This window comes from Heterodontus francisci, chromosome 11 (genome assembly GCF_036365525.1).
Source record: "Heterodontus francisci isolate sHetFra1 chromosome 11, sHetFra1.hap1, whole genome shotgun sequence".
NCBI classification, from domain to species: Eukaryota; Metazoa; Chordata; class Chondrichthyes; order Heterodontiformes; family Heterodontidae; genus Heterodontus; species Heterodontus francisci.
The window spans coordinates 96,005,190-96,032,475 of NC_090381.1; the positions used below are offsets into that span (position 1 = coordinate 96,005,190).

The following is a 27,286-nucleotide window of genomic DNA, read 5'->3' on the forward strand; positions in this document are numbered from 1 at the left end:
CATGATCATAATGAATGATGGTGGAGCAGGTTCGAAGGGCCGAATGGCCTGCTCCTGCTCCTATTTTCTATGTTTAGAGAGGAAAAGAGAAAAAAGGCAGAAAGAGTGATAAAGGGAGAAAGAGACAGTGAGGAAGAAAGAGAAAAGGGTAGGAAGAAAGAGTTGAGAGAGAAAAAGTGGGAGAAAAGGAGATGAAGGAAGAGAGGGAGAAAAGGAAAGGAGAAACAGTGAAAGGAAGACAGAGACAGTCGGAATGCTCATGCGCACACCCTGTGTCCGTCACCACTTGGCTCTGATAAGAAAAATAATAAACTGTGCTTCAAATTTTTTGTTGCTGGGAGACGTCTCCTCTGAGAGGCCGGACAAGAAAAAGAAAATACCATAAATGTGATGAATGCAAAATAGAAAGAAGAGAATGCGTGGTGGTGTGTAGCTCAGAGGGAGCATTGATTGCCGAGGAGCGGGAGGATGTGAGTGCGGACAGACGGCGCTCCGCTGCGAGGCACCGCGCTGGAGCTCATCATGGCCAGTTTGTACCAGAGCACCGAGTCCTCCTCTCCCAACAAATATCTCACCTTAAAAGACGTGCGGGAAGTCAAGGAGGAAACGACCATCGATGAAAAGCTCTTCTTGCTGGCGTGTGAGAAAGGTAATTGTGCTGCAGCTTGTGCCCGCGGGGGTGGGGAATATTTTCCCAGATCCTCTGTCTGGCGTCTGAGGTGCTGGGGCTGCCGTGGAACAAGCAGCCTCACTGACTTGACTGTCCCCTGGCTGGCACACAGGGAGGGGGTGGAGTTCCTCATTTAAGGAAAATTTGGGTGAAAGTCTGCTTTTTGTCTGTCATTAACGAACCATATCTGCGGTTTCCACATGTGTGATTTCTAAGAAATTAGGGAGAAAAACAAAAATTCTTGCATTTCCATCCCGAAGCGTATTCCCCCGCTCCCCATATAGTTTATTGCAGTATGTTTATTAGATTGCTGATCATAAACACGATAGGCAACAGCCCTGAAGATTAAAGCTCTGAACACCAGCTTTGAATTCTAGCCAGTGGTAACCAATGACAAATTGTGTATATAATAACATGGTGAACAGTTGGCGTGAAAGAACATTTTCTGTCTGTGTTTATGCAGTGACATTGATGAAAGGGTAGCATTAGAGTTATGTGCATTTTAGAAATGTTTTAGTTCACATTAGCTGAATCTCTCTCTCTTTGGCCTCCTTGTCTCGAGCGCCTGGAGGTGGTCAGTGGTTTGTGAAGCAGCACCTGGAGTGGCTATAAAGGCCAATTCTAGAGTAACAGACTCTTCCACAGGTGTTGCAGATAAAATTGGTTGTCGGGGCTGTTACACAGTTGGCTCTCTCCTTGCGCTTCTGTCTTTTTTCTGACCAACTGCTAAGTCTCTTCAACTCGCCACTCTTTAGCCCCGCCTTTATGGCTGTCTGCCAGCTCCGGCGATCACTGGCAACTGACTCCCACGACTTGCGGTCAGTGTCGCAGAACTCCATGTCACGTTTGCAGACGTCTTTAAAGCGGAGACATGGACAGCTGGTGGGTCTGATACCAGTGACAAACTTGCTGTACAATGTGTCCTTGGGGATCCTGCCATCTTCCATGCGGCTCACATGGGCAAGCCATCTCATGCGCCACTGGCTCAGTAGGGTGTATATGCTGGGGGTGTTGGCTGCCTTGAGGACTTCTGAGTTGGAGATACGGTCCTGCCACCTGATGCCAAGGATTCTGCAGAGGCAGTGAAGATGGAAGGAGTTGTGACGTCGCTTTTGGCTGACATATGTTGTCCAGGCCTTGCTGTCGTAGACCAAGGTACTGAGGAGACAGGCTTGATACACTCAGACTTCTGTGTTCCGTGTCAGTGCGCCATTTTCTCACACCCTCTTGGCCAGTCTGGACATAGCAGCGGATGCCTTTCCCATGCGCTTGTTGATTTCTGCATCGAGGGACCAGGTTACTGGTGATAGTTGAGCCTAGGTAGGTGAACTCTTGAACCATTTCCAGAGCGTGGGCACTGATATTGCTAGATGGAACATTTCTGACGTCCTGTCCCATGATCGTTTTCTTGAGGCTGATGGTTAGGCCAAATTTGTTGCAGGCAGCCACAATCCTGTCGATGAGTCTCTGCAGACACTCTTCTGTGTGGGATGTTAATGCAGCATCGTCAGCAAAGAGGAGTTCCCTGATGAGGACCTTCCGTACTTTGTTCTTCGCTCTAAGACAGGCACGGTTGAACAACCTGCCATCTGATCTTGTGTGGAGGAAAATTCCTTCTTCTGAAGACTTGAATGCATGTGAGAGCAGCAGTGAGAAGAAGATCCCAAACAGTGTAGGTGTGAGAACACAGCCCTATTTCATGCTACTCAGGATAAGAAAGGGGTCTGATGAGGCACGGCTATGCTGAATTGTGTCTTTCATATTGTCATGGAATGAGGTGATGATACTTAATAGCTTTAGTGGACATCCGATCTTTGCTAGTAGTCTGAAGAGAGCATGTCTACTGATGAGGTCAAAGACTTTGGTGGGATCTATGAAAGCATCGTAGAGGGGCATCTGTTGTTCGCGGCATTTCTCCTGTAGCTGGCGAAGGGAGAACAGCATGTCAATGGTGGATCTCTCTGCTCGAAAGCCACACTGTGCCTCAGGGTAGACACGCTCAGCCAGCTTCTGGAGCCTGTTTAAAACGACTCGAGTGAAAACTTTCCCCACTATGCTGAGCAGCGAGATTCCACGGTAATTGTTGCAGTCACCGCGGTCACCCTTGTTCTTACAGAGGGTGATAATATTGGCATCGCGCATGTCCTGTGGTACTGCTCCCTCATCCCAGCACAGGCAAAGCAGTTCATGGAGTGCTGAGAGTATAGCAGGCTTGGCACTCTTGATTATTTCAGGGGGTTTTCCACTGGCTAGAGAATCAATGGCATCACTGAGTTGCGATTTTGTTGGCTGTTCGTCCAACTAAACTGCTATCTATTGGATACTGGATGGCTCTGACCAAAAGGCACTACAGTAATCCAGTTGAAAGGTTCAGATGACATCATAAATTAGAAGAGCAAATCTTACCTGGTTTATTATCAGCTGCCTGTTATTCAGAAGGAGCTGACAGTAGTAACCAGATTATTCAGCTAGTGAATTGTTGACTTTTTTCCTAAATAAATTGACAGCTGGCACGTGTGATATGACAAGTTCTTCATGAAATTAGTATTGTATAGCCTGGTGTCACTCAGAGTATGGTTTACCTCCCAGGATATCTGGTTATTCCTTACAATGCATTGCTTATAATTGTGTCACATTCTATACACTTTATAAAGTGTAAATAGCTAGTTTTTCCCAATTTAATTCAATTTTTAACAAGGAAATAATTAACATTAAAGGCTTCCAATTATGTGATAATACAAGAGAATTGTAGTGCAACAATGTCGCGGTGAACATTATCATGGACATGTCTAGTTCTGAGGTGCTCTTTCCAGATCAACTGAACTGAAAGCCTCATTATAGTCCATCAAGTACTGCAACAAAATTCTATTTCTATTCTTTTTAAAGCACTATTTTTGTTACATTCCCTGCTCCCTTAAAGCTTTATTATTTTGATTATAATCACAGTTTGTTTGCTGTTTGTTTTTTTTTCTATCAACTGGGCTCCAGGCATACTTGGGTTTTAGTTATCAGCTGCATTATTCCACAGCCATGTATCTTACCTGAGCTGAAAAATTATTCTGCTAATCGTCCAACCATCCTTTACCCTCATCTCCTTCCTCTTCCTCCTCCCTCACACTACCTTGATCCTCCATCTCCTCTCCTTCTCATCTGCTTGCCTTTCTCCCCTTTCCTTCCTCAGTATTCCTGCCCCCTATTTTGTCCTTTCTCTTCCCCTCTTCTTCTTCCCTCTCTGTTCTCTTCCCTCCTCTCAGCTGGGTCTTTCTCCCCCTACCCCTCTACAATTGTTGTGGTGGTGGAGGCAGGGAGTTGAGTTTTTCGGCTGGAAAGCCTGGTCAATTGATCATTAATGAACAAGAGCATTGGCCAGAGTGGGATTCAAAAATATTTGGAGGACTTATCAAGCTTTTATCAGCAGCTGAGAGGCTGCTAAACTGTTACACTGAATGTGACCTCCATGTCCTACTGCTATTAAACTGTGCCTTCACTCTGGTCAGACTGTCTGGCCTCCATTTCGGAATCTGCCTACAATACAACAAAAACTTACATTGATGTACAAGTTCTGCATTAAATTAGCATCATATACCCTGGTATCTTCCTTTATAAAAGGCTTCTAAATATGTGATAATACAAGAGGATTAAAGTCATAGTCATTTATGGCATAGAAGGAGACCATTCAGCCCATTGAGTCCATGCTGGCTCTCCGTGGAGCAGTCCAGTCAGTCCCATTCCCCCGCTCAATCCCTGTAGCCCTACAAGTGCTTTCAAGTACCCATCCAATTTCCATGTGAAAATATTGATTGTCTCCGCTTCTACCACCCTCGTGGGCAGCGAGTTCCAGATCATTACCACCCGCTACATAAAAAAGTTAATCATACTCCCCCTGCATCTCTTGCCCAAAGCCTTCAATCCGTGGCCCCTAGTCCTTGTCCCATCAGTTAATGGGAGCAGTTTTTCCTTATAGTGTAGATTGTAGTCCAATAATGTCACGGTGAACTTCATGACAGACATGACTGGTTCTGAGGTGCTCATTCCAGATCAAACTGAACTGAAGGAATATAATGAGGCTGTCAGTTACTGCAGCAAAGTTCTATTTCTATTCTTAAGGATAAGTAAAATGACTCAAGGTGCTTCACAGGAGCATGATCAGACAAAAGTGTCAGCCGTGACTCAGTTGGTAGCACGCTTATCTCTGAGTCACAAGATTTTGTGTTCAAGTCCCACTCGAGGATTTGACACTCCAGTGTATGATTGAGGGAGTGCTGCATGGTCAGAGGTGCTCTCTTTTGGATTAGACATTAAACCGAGACCCCATCTGTGTGCTTGGGTGAATGTAAAAGATCCCATGGCACTATTTTGAAGAAGAGCAAGGGACTTATCCCTGGTGTCTTGGCCCATATTTATATTTATGTAGGGATGTTTTGCTACAGTTGTATAGGGTATTGGTGAGACCACATCTGGAGTACTTTGTACAGTTTTGGTCTTCTTATTTAAGAAAGGATATAAATGCGTTAGAGGCAGTGCAGGGAAGGTTCACTCGACTGATAACTGGGATGGAGAGGTTATCTTATGAGGAAAGGTTGGACATGTTGGATCTGTATCTATTGGAGTTTAGAAGGATGAGAGGTGATCTTATTGAAACATACAAGATCCTGAGGGGAGTGGACAGGGTGGATGCTGAAAGGATGTTTCCCCTTGTGGGAGAGACTAGAGCTAGGGGACACAGTTTAGAAATAAGGGATCGCCCATTTAAGACGGAGGTGAGGAGAAGTTTTTTCTCTAAGAGAATTAAGTGTCTTTGGAACTCTCTTCCTCAGAGAGTGGTGGAGGCAGGGTCATCGACAGGAAACATTTTAAACATACCAAATCCTGCTACAGTGCTATGTTTAATCATTGTATTATAAATTTTGCAATTTTTTTTTATTTCTGTAGTATATTTTTTCCAGTAATTAGTTTATCAATGTCAGTAGAATCTAAGATGGCAGCTGAAAGGATTTTCAAGAAATGTTTGGTTAATTGGTTTCCCTGTTTTGGTTGCATTTCCTCATGGTTTATTGCTTGATTTCATGTGTTCTAATTTGATTTTCATTGACAATTTATGTACCTGCTTTACCTGTTTACTATTAATATATTCCTTACCTGCTATTTATGAATATGATATTTTATCCAATCATTTGAAAGTGTGATACAGAAATTTGTATATACACAGGTGTTACGTGTGAAGTGTGATGGACAGAGTACATGTTAGGTTATGTAGAATTACACAAAAGGAACAGACAAGAGGAACAGGCAAATATGCCCACATGAGCCTGCTCCCACAGTACTTACTTAACAGCACCCTATCAACATATCCTTCTGTTCCTTTCTTCCTCATTGTTATGATCCTGGTGGGTTTTTTTTGGGAAGTATGCCGTGTGTCTTTAAGACAGCAAAGGATCAGTACTGCTTTAAGGCATCCTCAGAAGTTCCCTAGTGAAAGTGCCTCTTGGTTGCCCCGGATACAGCCATTTGGAGACCAAGGACAGGATATACAATGTTGCCGTTTAATTTTGAAACTAGTTGAAAAACTGGCTTTTGCAGTGACAGTTGAGACACAGACACAGACTGTCTGCCAGCATGTACTGAAGGACTTCAGGAGAACTCTCCCTCTGTCTGTTTAAACGCTATTTATTATACTCTCAGAATTTTAAAGAGTCAATCCAGATTAATTTCTTAAAAGAAAATAACTACTGAACTGTAATTGCTGAACTCATCGCTGGAAAAGAAGAGCATCACTTCAACTGCTGAACTAGACTACTGACTGTCCTACTGTTGAAGAACCTTTTTTTCCCCATCGGACAGCTGCGAGGACTTCAAGCAACCTTGGACTGTTCCACGTTGGAAGATTCCACTTCAGCAGGAGTGTAAATCTGCAAGGACTTTGTTACTTTTAAAAAAAAATGTTGTTTATATCTTAGTAGTGTTTAAGAATTTAGTTTTCTCTAATAAACAGTTAATTTGTTGATCTAAAGATACCTGGTTTGGTTTGCCTCATTTGGGGGCTAAAAGATGGTTCAATTCGGCTGTGGTTTTCTTTTAATTTGGAAAGTTTAAAGTGATATGTTAGGTAATCTGAATCAGAGTCATATATTTTGATTGGGGGCTTTGTCTTGAGCGGTCGGTCGTAACACTCATGTACTTATCTAGCTTCCCCTTAAAATGCATCTATGCTATTTGCTTCAATCACCCCCCTGTGATAATGAGTTCTGCATTCTCACCACTCCTTTACTACTTTCACTATTTATTTGTTCCTTTATTTATATATACTAGCATATTTCCTGGCATTACTCACAGTAAAAAGATACACTTTTTTTTATCAATAAGGGTGTTTTCTGCAAAGCGTGACTTAGAAAATGTACAGGAACTAAGTGTGACACTTGCATAAAGGGAATGCTGTCTGCAGACTTTAATAATGATGCAATCCATGTAGAGCTTGCTGCAGTCTGTGTGAACAATCATTGCTTTTGAGTTATAAACATAAATATAAATTAAAGGCAACTGATTTAATGATTTAGCAGACGTATATCACCACTGCAATTCCTGTCAGTGTTTGCCATTATATGTTCCTATGTCTATATTTAAATGGAAATTATGTGTGCAGACACTGTAGTTACACCCTCCTCCCTCCCATTATTGCTGGTGCTGTAGTAATTGTTTTGTGATGATGGTAGTTTTAAAAATGAGAGGGAAATTGCCTGAAGAGAGGAAACCATTTTTAATCTCAACTAGCACACCGGGAAGGAAGATTGATTCATGTATGTGTGTGTCTACAAGAAAGCTACTTCAGATATGTGTGTAGCTTTGTTGCTGGAAAAAACCTCACATCATAATATAAATCTGTTAACAATGGGTGGTCCAAGGAGCCTCCAATTCCCTGGAGCTAGCAGTAGTCTGAGGGTTTAATTTCGGGATAAACATTGATGATGGCATTAACTATATGAGCAAAATTTCAGTGCTCAGTGGGTGGTATTTGAATTTTGAAATTAAATGCCAGACTTTACCCCCTGTTAATTTTTATAACATAATATTAGTAAAATGAAAAATACTACTGCTGGATAAAAGCAGCACTGAGATGAAGTTAATGTGAGAAGGCGTTATGGCATTACCTCTGAATACTGCTGTCACAAGGTTTAAAGGTGGCTATGCTAAGGGATTTTTTTTCCAATGAGTAGTCAGGTTATAAACCCAATTGGAGCACATTCTACATAGAGAATGCACAATTGGGAGCAGTGGAAGAAATTGTTTAGTGCACATGTAAGGAAGACCTTGCAACCCTCTGGTTAACAGACACACATGAATTAAAAATGTGTGGAATAAAGTTTATTATTCACTGTTACCTATTGTGTTTCCCGTTTTGACTGCAAACATGCGGATAATTTCATTTATATTTTAAGGTATGTGCGCTACTGGTGCAGATGGTTGCTTAACTTTTCTCTTTTACTTCATTTGCCTTCATTTCAGACTAAACATCATCTGGAATAGCCATGACAAAAGTATTAAACATGTAGCTATCTTAGCACAAATTCTACTTCGCATGAGTTAGTCATAAAGCTGGTGCCACTATTCATCTCTCAAACTTCATGCACAATAACAACAACAACTTGCATTTATAGAATGCCTTCTAATGTAGCAAAACATTCCAAGGCACTTTACAGGAGGGAATTCCAGTGCTTGGGGACAAGACAACTGAAAGCACGGCTGCGACTTGTGGGGCGAAAGAAATTGGGGATGCACAAGAGGCTGGAATTGGAGGAGTGCAGAGTTCTCAGAGGGTTATAGGAGGTTACAGCGCCAGGGAACGGTGAAGCCATGGAGGGAGTTGAACACAGAATAAAAATTTTAAATCTGAGGCATTGCTGGACTGGGAGACAGTTTAGGTAAGTGAGCACAGGCGTGATCATTTTCAATCACTGTGTTAAAAAAGGGGCTGCTCTTGTTGCTTCAGTTCTGTACATTGACCATGAGTGTGGAACCAGCTTTCTGAAATACTCAAGTTCACGGCAGAAACCTGCCTTAATTAGCAACCTTGCTCAGAGAGGCCATAAGGACATGGCAACAACAGAAAATAAAGTTGGAAAAATAGAGATGCTCTTAGGGATGTGGTTAAATTACATTATTGAAGCAGAGCAGTGATTACTTTACTTTGGTTCTGACGTGTGTTATAACTGATTTAGGCGTTTGTGATGTTTGCACTGGTGTGTAAAGAGGAATGTGTTCCATGCTGTAGTACTTTTATGTCTCAACTTTGAGAGAGATCCTCGACCTTATACATCATAAATTATTTTATGTAGAACATTTGCATTTTAATACTGTGTTGAAAGTTTTTAATGCTTGTCGCTTTGAACATTTCAGGAGACAATTACATGGTCAAAAAGTTGCTTGATGAGAAGTTCAGTGAGCTGAATATAAACTGTGTGGATGTGCTGGGGAGGAATGCAGTTACCATTGCAATTGAAAATGAGAATCTGGATATCCTGCAGCTTCTCTTGGAACGTGGCTGTCAGGTGCCAAATTTACTATTGCCAAGTGTGTTTGTACAGTGGTTATTTTAAATATAAATTTTTAAATGTTGCATAACTGCTTTCCATTTGTTCTAGACTACAGATGCACTGCTGGTGGCAATTAACTCTGAGGTTGTTGGTGCTGTTGATATTCTTCTCAATCATCGTCCCAGGCGGTCGTCCAAACCAACTATAGCAGTTAGTGAATTTTGGTTACTTTTATGTTCCGTGTAATTTACTTTCCTCCTTTTGGTTCTGCTCTTTGATGCACCTTTTTCCAGCTCACAGGTGGCCAGGTGACCTTCCTTGGTGTCCCACAAGGATCTGCGTTGGGGCCTGAGCATTCACAACCTATATCAGTGACTTAGATGAGGTGATCGAGTGTAGTCTATATCCAGGTTTGCTGATGATACAAAGCTGGGTGGGAAAGTAAGCTCTGAGAAAGGTGCAAAGGGGCTGCAAAGATTGCTTAAGTAATTGGGCTAGAAGGTGACAGATGGAGTATCATCTGGAGAAATGTGACGTAATTCATTTTGGTAGGAAGAATATAAAAGCATACATTTTTCAAAAGGTGAGAGAGCCAGAGGAATTTGGGTATTGTTGTAAATGCATTACAGAAAGTTAGCATGCAGGTAAAGCAAACAATTAGTAAGGCAAATGGTATGTAATGTCTCTGAACCAGAGGCCCAGGCTAATGCTCTGGGGACATGGGTTCGAACCCCACCACAGCAGGTGGTGAAATTTGAATTCAATTAATAAAAATTTGGAATTAAAAGATAATCTAATGGTGACCATGAAACCATTGTCAATTGTTGTAAAATCCAATCTGGTTCAGTAATGTCCTTTAGGGAAGGAAATCTGCCGCCCTTACCTGGTCTGGCCTACGTGTGACTCCAGACCCACAGTAATGTGGTTGATTCTTAGATGCCCCCTGAAATAGCTTAGCAAGCCACCCAGTTGTATCAAAGTGCTACGAAGTCTAATAAAAGGAATGAAACTGGAAGGACCACCCGGCATTGACCTAGGCACTAGAAATGACAATGGCAAACCCAGCCCTGTCGACCCTGCAAAGTCCTCTTTAGTAACACCTGGGGTATTGTGCCAAAATTGAGAGAGCTGTCCACAGATTAGTCAAGCAACATACTCACGGAATCATACCTTACAGACAATGTCTCAGACACCACCATCACCATCCCTGGGTATGCCCTGTCCCACTGGCAGGACAGACGCAGCCGAGGTAGCGGCACAGTGGTATACAGTCGGGAGGGAGTTGCTCTGGAGTCCTCAACATTGGCTGTGGATCCCATGAAGTCTCATGGCATCAGGTCAAACATGGGCCAGGAAACCGCACGCTGGTTACCACCTTCTGCTACCCCTCGGCTGATGAATATGTGTTTCTCGATGTTAAACACCAATTGGAAGAAGCACTGAGGATGGCAAGGGCACAGAATGTACTCTGGATGGGGGACTTTAATGTCCATCACCAAGAGTGGCTCGGTAGCGCCACTACTGTCCGAGCTGGCTGAAGCCTAAAGGACATAGCTGCTAGACTGGTTCTATGGCAGGTGGTGAGGGAACCAACAGGAGGGAAAAGTTTACATGACTTTGTCCTCACCAATCTAACTGTTGCAGATGCATCTGTACATGACAGTATTGGTAGGAGTGACCACTGCACAGTCCTTGTGGAGACAAAGTTCCGTCCTCACACTGAGGATACCCTACATCGTGTTGTGTGGCACTACCACCGTGCTAAATGGGATAGATTTCAAACAGATCTAGAAACTCAAACCTGGGCATCCATGAAGCGCTGTGGGCAATCAGCAGCAGCAGAACTGTATTCAACCACAATCTGTAACCTAATGGCCAGGATATCCCCCACTCAGCCTTTACCATCAAGCCAGGGGACCAACCCTGGTTCAATGAAGAGTGCAAGAGGGCATGCCAGGAGCAGCACCAGGCATACCTCAAAATGAGGTGTCAACCTGGTGAAGCTACAACACAGGACTATTTGCTAAACAGTGGAAGCAGCATGCGATAGAGCTAAGCGATCCCACAGCCAATGGATCAGATCTAAGCTCTGTAGTCCTGCCACATCCAGTCGTGAATGGTGGTGGACAATTAAACAACTAACAGGAGGAGGAGGCTCCACAAATATCCCCATCCTGAACAATGGAGGAGCCCAGCACATGGGTGCAAAAGGCAAGGCTGAAGCATTTGCATCCATCTTCAGCCAGAAGTGCTGAGTGGATGATCCATCTCGGCCTCCACCTGAGGACTCCAGCATCACAGTTTGGCCGGTCTTTGGCCAATCCAATTCACTCCACATGATATCAAGAAACAGCTGAAGGCACTGGATACTGGAAAGGCTATGGGCCCTGACAACATTCTGGCAATAGTACAGAAGACTTGTGCTCCAGAACTAGCTGCACCCCTAGCCAAGCTCTTGATCATCAGCAAAGGCATGGAAGGGGTCGTCGACAGTGCAACAACAACACTTACTCAGCAATAACCTGCTCACTGACGCTCAGTTTGGGTTCCGCTAGGGCCACTCCTGACTTCATTTCAGCCTTGGTCCAAACATGGACAAAAGAGCTGAACTCCAGAGGTGAGGTGAGAGTGACTGCCCTTGACATCAAGGCAGCATTTGACCACGTATGGCATGAAGGATCCCTAGCAAAACTGGAGTCAATGGGAATCGGGGGGAAAACTCACCACTGGTTGGAGTCATACCTAGCACAAAGGAAGATGGTTGTGATTGTTGGAGGTCAATCATCTCAGTGCCAGGGCATCACTGCAGGAGTTCCTCAGAGTAATGTCCTAGGCACAACCATCTTCAGCTGCTTCGTCAATGACCTTCCTTCAATCATAAGGTCAGAGGTGGTGATGTTTGCTGATGATTGCACAATGTTCAGAACCATTCGTGACTCCTCAGATGCTGAAGCAGCCGTGTCCAGATGCAGCAAGACCTGACAACATCCAAACTTGGGCTAATAAGTGGCAAGTAACATTTGCGGCACACAAGTGCCCGGCAATGACCATCTCCAACAAGAGAGAATCTAACCATCTCCCCTTGACGTTCAATGGCATTACGATCGCTGAATCCCCCACTATCAACATCCTGGGGGTTACCACTGACCAGAAACTGACCTGGAGTAGCCATATAAATACCATGGCTACAAGGGCAGGTCAGAGTCTGGGAATTCTGTGGTGAGCAACTCCCCTCCTATCTCCTCAGTGCCACCCCTGCTGCTTTCGCCAATTCGGTAATTGTCCAGTATCCCCCCGGTTCCCTCCTCCACTCACCCCAGCCTAAATAATACAGGCATAGTAAATATCCGGTTGTGGGAATGACTGCTGCGGGGAACACTGAGCGGGGAGCGGGGAACACTGAGCAGGGACTGGGGAACAGTGAGTGGGGAACACTGAACGGGGAGTGGGGAACACTAGGCGGGGAGTGGGAACACAGCAGGGAACACGGGAGACACGATGGGTGGAGAGAGAGGGATGGAGAGAGGTGGGGTAGAGAGAGACAGCGAGGGACAGGGGGAGGGGGGGGGGTGAGGGAGGGAGAGAGGGGGGAGAGAGAGACAGAGATGGAGAGAGAGAGTGTCTTGGGCTGAATTTTATAGGCATGCCACACATTGCAGCGGTGCACTTTGAAGTGCGGATGTGCCATTGCCGAGCCCCCACAATATTTCATGTGGGGGCTCATTTAAGTGGAGGGGGCTGAGCGACTGCCCCCGATGATGTACAAGGGGCGGCCATTCCATCCCTGGCAATGGCGTCCAGTGCCAGGGCTTCAAACCCTCAATCTCATTTCAATAATTAAAGGTGCCGCTTCATTAGAACCTGCTGAACACTTTTATTTTAACTTAGAATCCCCTCTCCCACAGCCCCTCACTGAGTCCTCATGTCATACAGGGATGGTGGCGGGCTGCTCCTGCAAGTATTTTACGTGTCTTTTACTATCCTGCCCTTGCTGTGTAATTATTAACATATGACATAACTTTTATAGACCCCTTCCTCTAGCTTCATTGTGAAACTCTACATTTCAAATGGTTTATGCAATGTGTGGATGAGAAAATAAGCTAGCTAAATGCTCACAGCTCGCTAGAATATATTCTAGTAGACTGACCTTTGAATGGCAATCTGCTGCAAATGATAGAATATAGGCTAGTCGCCACGATTATTCAGTGGATTATTGATCTCAGACAGGCCCTTTAGGGGAAGCACAAAACAGAAGCTCTCCAATGGGGCGATGAGTTCTAGTTCTCTGGCTTTTCCGGTGTACTTCTTAGTTGCAATTCAAATAACAGCATAGATATAGGTGGGAGAGGTGGCCTGTTTACCCTTTTGATTGTGGAAGGCATGTGGGTTGGGAGAGCAAAGACAGTGATAGAAACATTTTTTTTTAAAGTAAAAGTTTTTGGTATATTGGTTGTGTTTCTTCAAAGGTATATCCCATTATAGTTAAAGAAGTATTTTCCAGAAAAAAAGGGCCTGCCCTTGTCAAAGGAAATGACACTTGCCAGTTTTTTAAACTAGCTTTAAACTAAAAGGGAAAACCTTCATCTCTGCCCTCGGCGGTGCCGCAGTGACCTATATGGCTAATAACACTTGCAACTGAACTAACAAACAGTGAAAGGTCTATTTGAAATGGTAACTAAATAAGTTCTTCTCCATCGCTTTCTTGTGCGATCACAACATAAATAAAAATGAGGTAGAATTCATGGAAAAATATAACTTATTTAATTTGGCTCAAGTTCCAGATGTTTACAGAAGAATCAATGTAGATTTTGTGTAACATTAGCAAGTACAGACCATTGATTGATCCTTCCCTTCTGGAACGAACAGCAACTCCATACAGTTAGCACAACAAATACTATCTCTAGCACTTGAACCCTTACTCTGCTGAATAAACAGGGTCCTGGACAGTTACACAACAAGTACTGTTTCTGCCACTTGCAGTGTTGACTAAACAGAAATTCTGTACAATTAATTACACCAGTAAATCTACATTGATTTTTCCAAAACAACTGTCCCTGCTGCTTATGCAATCATTTTGCTGAATAAACAGGGACTCCATACAGTTCCATATAATGTCACTTTTGTATTAACTGTAACCCCACTGAGCAACTAAGAGTTCCGTGAAGTTACACAATAAATGATGAACCTACTGCTTTCAACCTTACCTTGCTGAATAATTGCAAGTGCATCAATAGATTGACTCACCCTTTTAGAAAGAATATCTCATACTGGTAGGTTCTGCAAAATCTTTTCAAGAAAAACATCTCTTTTTAAATGAAGTGGTCATTTGTACTATTTAGCCAATTTTTCTATAAAACAGATTTACTGCAGATTTTCAAAACCAAGACTTGGTAAATATGCAGCATTCTGACTTAAATTAGAAGATGTATTAAGCCTAATTTCAGAATGTGTTTTAAGCCCATAGTTTTCCTGTGCTATGTCTGGAGCATTCAGCAAGCAATCCTTTAGGTGTGGTATTATTTTACTTTTAGCAAGGTTTGAAAGACTTCCTACTAAACTGCCTCATGATCTGTTTGTGAACCACTATTGTGTTGAATCACATGCATTAAAGATAGAATTTTCTTTAAAATTACATGTGGGTGATATATAAATATGTGTCATATAGTAAATTTGTGTGTGTGTAAGGGAGAGAGACAGGCAAACACAAGAATTACATCCAGGGAGAAATTTAACTTACAGCCTCTTGTTTCAAGCCTGTACGATGGGTGTTATGTCACCGAATTTCATGTGGTGGTCTCTTCTGTGATCTGCACTGGAAGTTTGCCTAATGTCATTTTGAGTCAGGCACATTTTATTCATCGTGGGGGCCTACTTACAACCGGTGAGGCCTAATGGATATATAAAGGGGGCCTATGCCTGTATAAAGGCCCTTCTGCTAAATTTAACTTCCTCAATGCTGGATTCTCCTGTTTTCAAATGAGTTAATACAGAAACATAAATATTGCCCACTGCCAAATACACAGAAAATTTTGAAAAAAAGAGCACTTTTTAAAGAGCAACATTTTAATAAATGATGAAACAACTTTGAAATGCTTTGATTGCAAGTTTCGCTCAATCAACCAAAATAATTAATATGAAATAGTCTGTTCAACTTAGCTTTCAAAACTTCTACTGGTAGAGATAGAAAGTAGTGTTTTACTAATGTATTCAATATTTCTTAATGGATCACTGCTAGAATGAAAAGTGTATGAATTTGAACATAATTTATTTTAAAAATCTAATTTGTTTTTTTTTATCTTTAGATTATCTTCAGATTTTAATGTTAAATTACACAAGCACCAATTACACATCTTTTTCAAGGATTTTATTCAGCCACATTTGCAATTGGAACAGATACAGATGTTTGCCATTCAACATTCTTTCCCCCCCCCCCCCCCCCCCCCACATTATAAAAGTTTCAATTATAGTCCTATTCTGTTGAGCATCCCACACTTACAAGACTCAGTGCTATAACACACTTTTTAAAAATTCGTTCCTGGGATGTGGGCGTCGCTGGCCAGGCCAGCATTTATTGCCCATCCCTAATTGCCCTTGAGAAGGTAGTGGTGAGCTGCCTTCTTGAACCACTGCAGTCCATGTGGGGTAGGTACACCCCACAGTGCTGTTGGAAAGGGAGTGCCAGGATTTTGACCCAGCGACCGTGAAGGAACGGCGATATAGTTCCAAGTCAGGATGGTGTGTGACTTGGAGGGGAACTTGGAGGTGGTGGTGTTCCCATGCATTTGCTGCCTTTGTCCTTCTAGTTGGTAGAGATCGCGGGTTTGGAAGGTGCTGTCTAAGGAGCCTTGGTACATTGCTACAGTGCATCTTGTAGATGGTACACACTGCTGCCACTGTGCGTCGGTGGTGGAGGAAGTGAATGTTTGTAGATGTGGTGCCAATCAAGCAGGCTGCTTTGTCCTGGATGGTGTCGAGCTTCTTGAGTGTTGTTGGAGCTGCACCCATCCAGGCAAGTGGAGAGTATTCCATCAAACTGCTGACTTGTGCCTTGTAGATGGTGGACAGGCTTTTGGGGAGTCAGGAGCTGAGTTACTTGCCGCAGGGTTCCCAGCCTCTGACCTGCTCTTGTAGTCATGGTATTTATATGGCTACTCCAGTTCAGTTTCTGGTCAATGGTATGAACATCTATAAAGATGTTCCCTGTGGCTCTTAACCTTTTCTTGTCACAATTTATGCAATTATGGAGCATTTAATCTATCACAAAATGCATTAAAAGTAATAAATACTGGACTCACATGGACTCTTACAATGATGCGCTTTATTCATTTTACTCTATCTTTTTGTTGGAACTTGTCTAAACAGAAATTAATGCAGAGAATTCAGAATCCTGAATACTCCACTACAATGGATGTGGCTCCTGTCATCCTTGCTGCTCATCGCAATAACTATGAGATCCTGACCATGTTGCTCAAACAGGACCTGTCTTTGCCAAGACCACATGCAGTCGGATGTGAATGCACACTGTGTAATGCAAAGAACAAAAAGGATAGCCTGCGCCATTCTAGGTAAGTAAAACAACATTGAAATATAACAAGTGTGTTTCTAAATGGTAATCATTACAGTCAGATTTATAAAGTTAAGCACATTAAAATCCACATGATGTGCATATAGGAGTTCTGACTAATTTGGGCCAAGATAAATGTAGGCACGGAGGACTGAATTTTATGGAGGCAGCAGGGGTCCTGATGCCAGGTCAGAAAGGTGGAGGGAGGTTCCCCCTCAGCCGTTTGGGAGACTCCCGGCCACATTTTATGGCTCCTCCGGCAGTTAACTGCCTGGTGCTGGGGTTCCGATACATTTAAGGATGGGGATCCCGCTTCCAAGAGTTGCCTGCCAATCAGTGGACTGGCAGCTCAGCAGTGCCACTGGGAGTGGTGGCCACTGCTGCAATGACACCCATTTAGAAGTGGCAACATGGACACCAGCCTCGGAAGTAGGTAAATGGGGGGCGGGTTTGCCGAGGCCAGTCAGGTAGGCTCTAGTGAGTGGGGGGTGGTGGCTGTGGTTGTTGAGGACAGGGGTGTGTTGGTACAGGTGTGGCCTTTGCTGCCAGGGAGTTTCTGTGGGCTACAGATTGCCCAAGTGGGAGGGCCCCTACCCCTAGCCCTCAGGGATGCCATCTGGTTCTACTGATCGGTCTTATCACGTGGTGGGGCTCCCACCAGCTGCTGGTAAAATACCAACGGTGGTGGGAAGAGCCATTGATAAAATTCAATGGCGTCAGGAAGGTGGCAGGCACTCCACACCCCACCTTCCCTCAACATTTTATGGCCCCCCCCCCCCCCATCCCTAGAGGGTTGATAAAATTCAGCCCGGAGCCTCTAAATCGTCAAGAACATACAATTTTTTTATGCAGACAGTTGCTGTGATCTTGAAAGCATTTTCTCAACGGGTTGTGGAAGCAGAATCAATCGTGACTTTCAAAAGATATCTGGATATATATTTAAAAAAGAAAAAAAACTGCAGAGCTATGGGAAGGAGCAGGCAATTCACTAAGACTTCTTAACCACCTCACAAACCCATGACCTCCACAGCTAGAGGGACAAGGGCAGCAGGTGCATGGAAACACCATCACTTCCAAGTTCCCCTCCAAGTCACACACCATCCCAACATGCAGAAATGTTGCTGGGTCAAAATCCTGGAACTGCATTGTGGGAGTAACTTCACCATGTGGACTCAAGCTGTTCAAGTGGGAAGCTCACACTCACTATTTCAAAGGCAACTAGGGATGGGCAATACATGTTGGCTTTGCCAGGAATCCCCACATCCTGAGAAGTAATACTTGAAAGTAGTGGTACAAATTGGATGGCTCTTTTACACAGGCATGATGGGCTAGATGGCCTCCTTCTGTGATGTAAGATTCTAAATAGACAAATATATGTTCACCTTTCCATCAGGCCATCTCTGAAGCTCATAAAAATGTAATTTAGAAAAGGTCTTTTATATTGTCTCTTTCTAAAGTGAGTACTATAAATAACTGGAAGGAAAATGGGAGGTTTCTCTCTTGTTCCTCAGTAATACCACATTTTGGGAACTGAATTGATCTGAAATAAGATGAAATGCAATACCTAATAGAGTCATAGAGTTATACAGCACAGAAATAGGCCCTTCGGCCAATGATGTCTGTGCTGGCCATCAAGCACCGATCTATTCTAATCCCGTTTTCCACCACTTGGCCCGTAGCCTTGTATGCTACGGCGTTTCAAGTGCTTATCTAAATACTTCTTTAAATGTTGTGAGGGTTCCTGCCTCCACCACCTCTTCAGGCAGTGTATTCCAGATTCCAACCACCCTCTGAGTGAAACCATTTTTCCTCAAATTCCCTCTAAACCTCCTGCCCCTTACTTTAAATCTATGCCCCTGGTTATTGACCCCTCTGCTAAGGGAAAAGGTTTCTTCCTATCTAACCTATCAATGCCCCTCATAATTTTGTATACCTCAATCATGTCCCCCCTCAGTCTTCTCTGCTCTATGGAAAACAACCCTAGTCTTTTCAGTCTCTCTTTATAGCTGAAATGCTCCAGCCCAGGCAACATCCTGGTGAATCTACTCTGCATCCTCTCCAGTGCAATCACATCCTTCTTATAGTGTGGCAACCAGAACTGTACACAGTACTCCAGCTGTGGCCTAACTCATGTTTTATACAGCTCCATCGTAACCTCCCTGCTCTTATATTCTATGCCTTGGCTAAAAAAGGCAAGTATCCCATAATGTAAGTGTAACCACTGGAAATTCTTCTTGAAATTGGGAAAATTAAAACTAAGCACACCAGCAGAAGCTGCTGCTTTATGTAGGATATGCTCAGCTTTTAATACCATGGTTTGTACAGATATGATTTATAGTTGCCCATGAAACAGAGAAAATTTACGGCAGAGAAGGAGGCTATTTCAGCCCGTCCTATCTGTGCTGGCTGAAAAATAATTATCCTACCACTTGCCTGTTTTCTGTCCACCTGACAGTCCGTTGATATCTTTCTCTAGTCTACAGCTTTTTTTCCTTGCTGTCAACCACTCGGCTAATTTTTGTGTCATCAGCAAACTTCTTAATCATACCCCTACATTTAAGTCTAAGCTTCATGGGAGATTGAAGTCGGGGATCGTTTGTGTGGTTCTTTCACAAGGTGTTTGTTTCTGACTTCTTGTGAATTCCATTTGGATTTCCAAGCTTCATCAGTTTGAAATCGAAGGTTAAGCATGTAGGTGGATGGGGAGATCAGGACCTAAACAATGTTTTGTGCAGTGATGTAGCAATAATCCACAATGTGTGGATTAGTATATGGAAAACCAGAATTTCTAAAATGCATTTTGGCAGGGAGAGCAGAGAGTATACTTGCCCAGACTGGATCTGTTCAGAATCTGAAAAATAGGGTCCCTGTATCTAGTCAAGTGTATCATTCACTTTGTTAATAATTGGACTATTATGCCAAACATAAAAATAAACTTATTTGACAATTACATATCAATGTTTACCAAATATCAGAGACATTTCCTCATGCAAAGTTTCTTTCACAACCTCAAAGTCTCAGGATGTTGTAAATAGCCAAGTATGTTCAAAATTGGAATAAAATTTAGGTTAAAACAATGTGCTGAATTGTGTGAAGGACAGAAGTTTCTTTTTGTAGGTTCCGCCTTGACATCTATCGGTGCTTGTCTAGTCCATCGCTGATAATGCTCACAGAGGAGGATCCTATCCTAAGGGCCTTTGAACTCAGTGCAGATCTGAAGGAACTGAGTCTCGTGGAGGTGGAATTTAGGTACAAATGTGCGAGAGAAGCATCACACAATAGCGAAGAGCAATTCACATAAGATGCAAAAATAAGCATTCAAGATGGGGAAGTCAACAAATGTATAATGAAAACAGGACTATAGTGTGAGACTCATTTTTTAAGTGGACACGCTTGATCTTTCCCCTGTCCCCCAAACATTAAGTCTAGTGTGATTTATTAAGTCATGACTCAATATTCCCTACTGCACCTATATTTCTGCCTTTTGTTCTGAATCCTGTCCTGATCTTTCAAAGAGCTAAGCAAGGAAGCAGACCACAAGCAAATGAAGAAAATTATTAACACTCAAATGGTCGTTTCAGAAAATTTCAGTGGCAGTACTCCTACACTGGAACGAGGCACGAGATCTTTCATTTAATCCCCCCACCCGACAATCAAAGTTCACATCACCATGCTCTTGCAGTCGTAGTATGACAGAGAGCACAATGGCTTGACATTTAAGCAATGCCTTGTTGTACCGAGAACATAGCGCCTCTTCAAACTTTTATAGTTTACTTACTCATTTATTTTTTCTTGTCTTGATTTTACATTTTTTCTACAATTTTTGTGTTTCAGTGATTTTATCACATTCGTTTTATCTTGTTGATTGTGGTTCTTCTGCACTGTTTATGTTTCTCTCTTGTTCTTTAATATCTCCCTTATGCTTACTGTCCATTATGCCAACTCACTTTTACTCTTACTGCATTTTTTAATCCAGCTGCTGTAGCTCCACTCTGTTCCATGTTCTACTTGCTGAGATCATTTGTTTCACTGCAATTCTCCCTCCATCGCCAACAAAGAGTAAAAGATCACTGTCAGCAGTTACCCCAATGTTCTTCTTTGGCCTCCTTGTCTCGAGTGACAATGGGTAAGCGCCTGGAGGTGGTCAGTGGTTTGTGAAGCAGCGCCTGGAGTGGCTATTAAGGCCAATCCTAGAGTGACAGACTCTTCCACAGGTGCTGCAGATAAAATTGGTTGTCGGGGCTCTTACACAGTTGGCTCCCTCCTTGCGCTTCTGTCTTTTTTCCTGCCAACAGCTAAGTCTCTTCGACTCGCCACTCTTTAGCCCCGCCTATGTGCTGAAGCACAAATTAAGAGATTCTGTTGGATATTGTGAACCTTTTATAGTTAGAGAAACTTTTCAGTAGTGCTGGGGAAATCTATGACTTGTTGTTGCTTGCACAGTTCAACTTCTCCAAGTGATCCCAGGAAACACCTGGCCCTTGTTACAGTTGTGTTTGGCAGTGCTCTGTTATTATTCCACTGTTTCCCAGTCACCATATTATACACGAGCTAGTCCACTCCCACACTGAGCTCACTATCTCCGAAGTGACCATATCATAGTACACTAACTCATGTATCATGGGGCACACAGTATTCTTCCACAGTAGTAACCTTTTTTTAAAAAAAAATGTACAATATGTACAATATCATCTATCAAGTTGTGGTAGGACAAAATTCATGATGGAACTGTGGCTTACTGAAAAATAAACCACCAGTGAGGCAGACCTTTGTAACTCCTATTACGTGCACTGGGATGGAAATTTGTCTTGGCTAGTAATGTAACAAGGCCGTATTGCGTCGGCCCTCCATTATACGACCTGCCTGATACACAGTTCCTTTGACTTCAATAGGACTGATTATCGGGCAGAGTGTATAAAGGGCATCTGATGCGATAGTGCCCGTTTTGTACTATCACCCAAATATTGGTAAAAATCCCAGAATTATACATATTTAAATGGAATTTGGATCATTTATTCACCATAAAGCAATGGTGCTGCCCATTAACGTGTGGCTTGGAGTTACATAAAGTATCTAGGAAATCAAGAACTTGTATTTTATAAAGCACCTTTCATGTTCTCAGAATGTTCCAAAGCAGTCTCAGCCTATGAGGTACTTTTGAAGTGTAGTTCCTTCAGCCATAGGTGCAGCAATGAGATACATGACCAGATAATTTGTTGTTTAATGGTGTTGGTTGAAGGATAAACGTTGGCTATTACAGTGGAACAACTATCCTACTCTTCGAGCAGCATCAGTATTTTACACCTATCTGAGTGGGCAGACATAGCATTGGTATAAAGGTCTCATCCAAAGAATGGCACCTCCAGCAATGCAGCACTCCCTCAGTACTACACTGAAGTACCAGTATATGCGCACATCGCTGGAGTGGGGCTTGAACACATAACATTGTGATTCAGAAGTGAAGCACCATTTGCCTGTCCAGCTAGATGTATAATACCCCATGGCATTATTTGAATAAGAGCTGTGAGTTCTGCCACAATTCTGGCCCACATTCCTCTCTCAACCAACAGCATCAAAATCAGGTCATCTCATCATTCATTCATTTGCTGTTTGTGGAACCTTGCTATACAAAAATTGGCGGCAGTATTTATCTTCATAAGTAATTTATAAGACAAAGTGCTTTGCGATTTCCTGAGGATGTGAAAAGCACTATTGAAATGCAAGTGCTTTCTTCCTTCTGACACTTCTGATGTCTCTTCCAGGATTAATGTAGCAGAAATATGTTTAACTAAAACAAGTTGTCTGTAAACATTTTCAGGAATGACTATGAGGAACTAGCACAGCAGTGTAAGACCTTTGCAAAAGATCTCCTAGCACAGGCCCGGAATTCCCGTGAACTGGAGGTTATCCTAAATCACACGTCTAGTGATGAACCGATTGATAAGAGAGGATTGCTTGAAGAGAGAATGAACCTAAGTCGACTTAAACTAGCAATTAAGTACAACCAAAAGGAGGTACATATTCTGACGAAATCTGTACAGCAGTGGTCCTCTTCTATTATATAGGGTATATATAAAAAAAAAACAGTAAGTGTAAGCAATGTACAACAATAAAAGGAAATAGACGGGTCCATTCAACCAGCCTTGGTAAAGGAGAGCATCTCCCAGCAAATTCCATGTCTGGCCCTGCAGAAGGAGGAGGTCAAGGAGGGGTCACATTATTATAATATTGCCATAGGCACCTGTGTCACTATAGTTGCTTCTTGGGTACTGACCAATAAAGGGAAAAGTGGAGAAGGGAGACGAGCAGTGCAGATTTTCTTTTTAGACCCCATCAGCCCTGTCTATATTTATATTGTGATCAGTCTTGGTGAGAATGGTACTGGGCCAAGAACATCCCAACCTGGGAATTCTCAACCCTACCCCCTCCTTCCAACCCAACCCCCCTAACATCATGGGCTGTGGATGGAGGCTCCATTCCAAACAGGGCCCACCAGAATCTTGCAACATTTCCAGAACCCAACTGATTTCCCACCTTTTCTGCTGCACTCCCAGGAAGTATACTGTATAATACAGGTCATGCACTCCAGTAAATGCGAATGGGTAATATCCAGTAAACCAGTGCAGTATTCCTGTGCACTCCCTGCTGGCCTCCCACATTCTACTCTCTGTAAACTTGTGGTCATCCAAAACTCTGCTGCCCGTGTCTTAACTCATACCAAATCCCATTCCCCTAGCACCCTTGTACTCTCTGACCTACATTGGCTCCTGGTCAAGCAACATCTTGATTTTAAAACTCTCATTCTTGTTTTCAAATCCCTCCATGGCCTCGCCCCTCCCTATCTCTGTAATCTTTTCCAGCCCCACAACCCTCCAAGACATCTGCGCTCCTCTAATTCTGGCCTCTTGTACTTCCCTGATTTTAATTGTTCCACCATTGGTGGCCGTGCTTTCAGTCGCCTAGGCCCCAAGCTCTCGAATACCCTCCCGACACCTCTCCACCTCACTTACCTCCTTTAAGGCACTCCTTAAAACCTACCTCTTTGACCAAGCTTTTGGTCATCTAACTGAATACCTTGTTTTGTGGCTCGGTGTCGTACTTTGTTTTATAATGCTCCTGTAAAGCGCTTTGGGATATTTTATCATGTTAAAGGCGCTGTATAAATATAAGTTGTTGTAAAGATACTGTATAAGTTAGGAAATCATGGTGTTGGAATGTAAACCTCGAGTTAACTGTACTCTCTTTCATTTTTCTATATATCCTGCAGTTTGTGGCTCAATCCAATTGCCAGCAGTTTCTGAACACTGTCTGGTTCGGCCAGATGGCAGGCTATAGACGGAAGCACACCTGTAAGAAGATACTGACTGTGCTGTCAGTTGCCACCCTGTGGCCGGTGTTGTCCCTTTGTTACCTTTTGGCACCAAAATCTCGAGTAGGACGAGTCATTCACACTCCTTTTATGAAATTCATCATTCACAGTGCATCCTATTTCACTTTTCTACTGTTACTGAATTTATACTCACTGGTCTACAATGAAGACAGAAAAAACACAATGGGCCCAGCTCTAGAGATGATCGACTACCTCCTGATTATATGGATAATTGGTAAATCAAGTTATAATAGATATATCTCTCTCTCTCTCTCTCTCGATCTCTATCTCTACCTAATGCCATACTAGATGGCTGTCAGTGAGCACAACTGTAACTCAGTTGAACAGTTCTGATGGTGTTTTAAACTAAGGGCAAAGTAATACTACATATGATAAAAGCAAAATATGCAGATGCTGGAAATCTGAAATAAAAACAAGAAATGCTGGAAATATTCAGCAGGTCTAGCAGCATCTGTAGAAAGAGAAGCAGAGTTAACGTTTCAGGTCAGTGACCCTTCATCAGAATACTACATATACTGGTTTGAAACTGAAAGAGGGCAGCAAATCTGAATTGTATTACTTATTCTGCGTCACTGGGAAGTCAAAATGGAGCTTCACACAAGCATCCTTACACCTCCCTGAATTGGCCTTACAATAACAGTCTCAGTTGAACTTTCTGAATTCATATCCAAGTTACACACGGAGTTTGTACTGATGCATAGTTGAAACTGGTTTGCATCAGGACAGACCAAATACTGTAACTGTAGACTGCAGGAAGATATTGATGGTCTGGTCAGATGGGCAGAAATGTGGCAAATAGAATTCAACCTGGAGAAGTGTGAGGTGATACATTTGTGGAGGTCAAAAAAGGCAAAGGAGTACACAATTAATGGGAAAATACTATGAGAAGGGTAGAGGAAGTGAGGGACCTTGGAGTGAATGCCCACAGATCCCTGAAGGTAGCAGGACAGGTCGATGAGGTAGCTAAGAAGGCATATGGAATCCTTTCCTTTATTAGCTGAGATATAGAATATAAGAGCAGGGAGGTTATGCTGAAAATGTATAACTCATTGGTTAGGCCACAACTTGAGTACTGTGTGCAGTTCTGGTCACCTCGATACAGAAAGGATGTAATTGCACTAGAGAGGTTAAAGGGAAGATTTACGAGGATGTTGCCAGGACTGGAAAAATGCGGCAATGAGGAAATATTAGATAGGCTGGGGTTGTTCTCCTTGGAACAGAGAAGGCTGAGGGGAGATTTGATTGAAATGTACAACATTTTGAGGGGCCTGGATAGAATGGAGGTGAAGGGTCTATTCACCTCAACAGAGAGGTCAGTGACTAGGAGGCATAGATTTAAAGTGATTGGTAAAAAAATTAAAGGGGAGATGAGGAAAAACTTTTTCACCAGGAGGGTGGTGATGGTCTGGAACTCGCTGCCTGTAAGGGTAGTTGAGACAGAAACCCTCAACTCATTCAAAAGGAGTCTGGATATGAGTATTAGATCACACTCCTGATTTGTACCTTCTAGATGGTGGACAGGCTTTGGGGAGTCAGGAGGTGAGTTACTCACCAAGATTTCCCAGCCTCTAACCCGCTTTTGTAGCCACAGTATTTAAATGGCTGTCCCAGTTAAGTTTCTGGTCAGTGGTAACATCACAAGATGTCGATGGTGGGGTTTCAGTGATAGTCATGCCGTTGAATGTTAAGGGCAGCTGGTTGGATTCTCTCTTGTTGAAAATGGTATTTACCTGGCACTTGGGTGGTGCAAATGTTACTTGCCACTTATAAGTCCAAGCCTGAATGTTGTCCAGGTCTTGCTGCATGTGGATACGGACTGCTTCAGTATCTGAGGAGTTGTGAATGGTGTTGATAAACTGTGCAATCATCAGCAAACATCATTACTTCTGGCCTAATGATGGAAGGAAGGTCATTGATGAAGCAGCTGAAGATGATTGGGCCTAGGACACTACCCTGAGGAACTCCTGCAGTATTGTCCTGGAGCTGAAATGATTGATCTTCAACAACCCAATCATCTTCCTTTTTGCTAGGTATGACTCCAACCTGTGGAGAGCTTCTTCCACCCATTGTGCACACCCACCCCACCCCACTGATTTCCTTTGACTTCAATTTTGCTAGTGCTCCTTGATGCCTCACTTGGTCAAATGCTGCCTTGATGTCAAGGGCAGTCATTCTCACCTCACCTCTGGAGTTCAGCTTTCGTTCATGTTTGAACCAAAGCTGTAATGAGGTCAGGATCCAAGTGGCTATGGTGGAACCCAAACCGAGCATCGATGAGCAGATTATTGCTGAGTAAGTGCCACTTGATAGCACTGTTGAAAACACATTCGATCACTATGCTTATGCTTGAGAGTACACTGATGAGGCGATAATTGGTCGGATTGGATTTGTTGTGCTTTTTATGGACAGGACATACCTAGGCAATTTTCCACATTGCTGGGTAGGTACCGGTGTTAGCTGTATTGGAACAGCTTGGCTAGGGGTATAGATGGTTCTAGAACACAACAGTACGACAGTCAGGGTATTCTGAGGGCTTGTAGCCTTTGCTGTATCAAATGTATTCAGTCATTTTTTGATATCACTTAGAGTGAATCCAGTTTTCTGAAGACCAGCATCTGTGATGCTGGGGACCTCAGGTGTAGGCTGAGATAGATCGTCCACTCAGCACTTCTGGCTGAAGATGGTTGCAAATGGTTCAGCCTTGTCTTTTGCTCTAACATGCTGGGCTCCGCTATAGTTGAGAATGGGGATGTTTGTGGGGCCTACTCCTCCCGTTAGTTGTTTAATAGTCCACCACCATTCAGCACTGGATGGATTGATTGGATCTGTTGGTTGTGGGATTGCTTAACTTAGCTCTGTCTATACCATGTTGTTTCTGCCTTAGAGCATGCATATAGTCCTGTATTGTAGTGCAGGTTCAATTGAAGCATTCAAGAGGAATTAGATTGTTATCTGAAAAGGAAGAATGTGCAATGTTACAGGGTGAAGGCAGGGGAATGGCACTGTGAATTGCTCATTGCGAGGGCTGATGCAGACATGATGGGCCAAATGGTGTGCTGTGCTGTAACAATTCTGTAATTCTGTGTGTAGCTTCACCAGGTTGGCACCTCATTTTTAGATATGCCTGATGCTGC

General features: G+C 43.1%; 1 protein-coding gene across 9 annotated transcripts in view; it reads left to right on the forward strand.

Annotated features, from left to right (window-relative positions):
• Positions 1–513: 513 nt before the first annotated feature.
• trpc1 (transient receptor potential cation channel, subfamily C, member 1) overlaps positions 514–27,286 on the forward strand; it is a 74,840-nt gene continuing 48,067 nt past the window's right edge. For 2 of the 9 annotated variants that reach the window (XM_068041538.1, XM_068041541.1), the window contains exons 1-6: positions 518–649; positions 9,062–9,213; positions 16,561–16,763; positions 19,880–20,011; positions 22,581–22,776; positions 24,030–24,366. In XM_068041538.1, the coding sequence (XP_067897639.1) occupies positions 523–649; positions 9,062–9,213; positions 16,561–16,763; positions 19,880–20,011; positions 22,581–22,776; positions 24,030–24,366 (1,147 nt within the window). In that variant the 5' untranslated portion in view covers positions 518–522. Of the gene's footprint in view, positions 650–9,061; positions 9,214–9,306; positions 9,409–16,560; positions 16,764–19,879; positions 20,012–22,580; positions 22,777–24,029; positions 24,367–27,286 lie in introns of all 9 variants that reach the window. The other 7 variants (XM_068041540.1, XM_068041542.1, XM_068041546.1 and 4 more) reach the window with 5 other exon arrangements.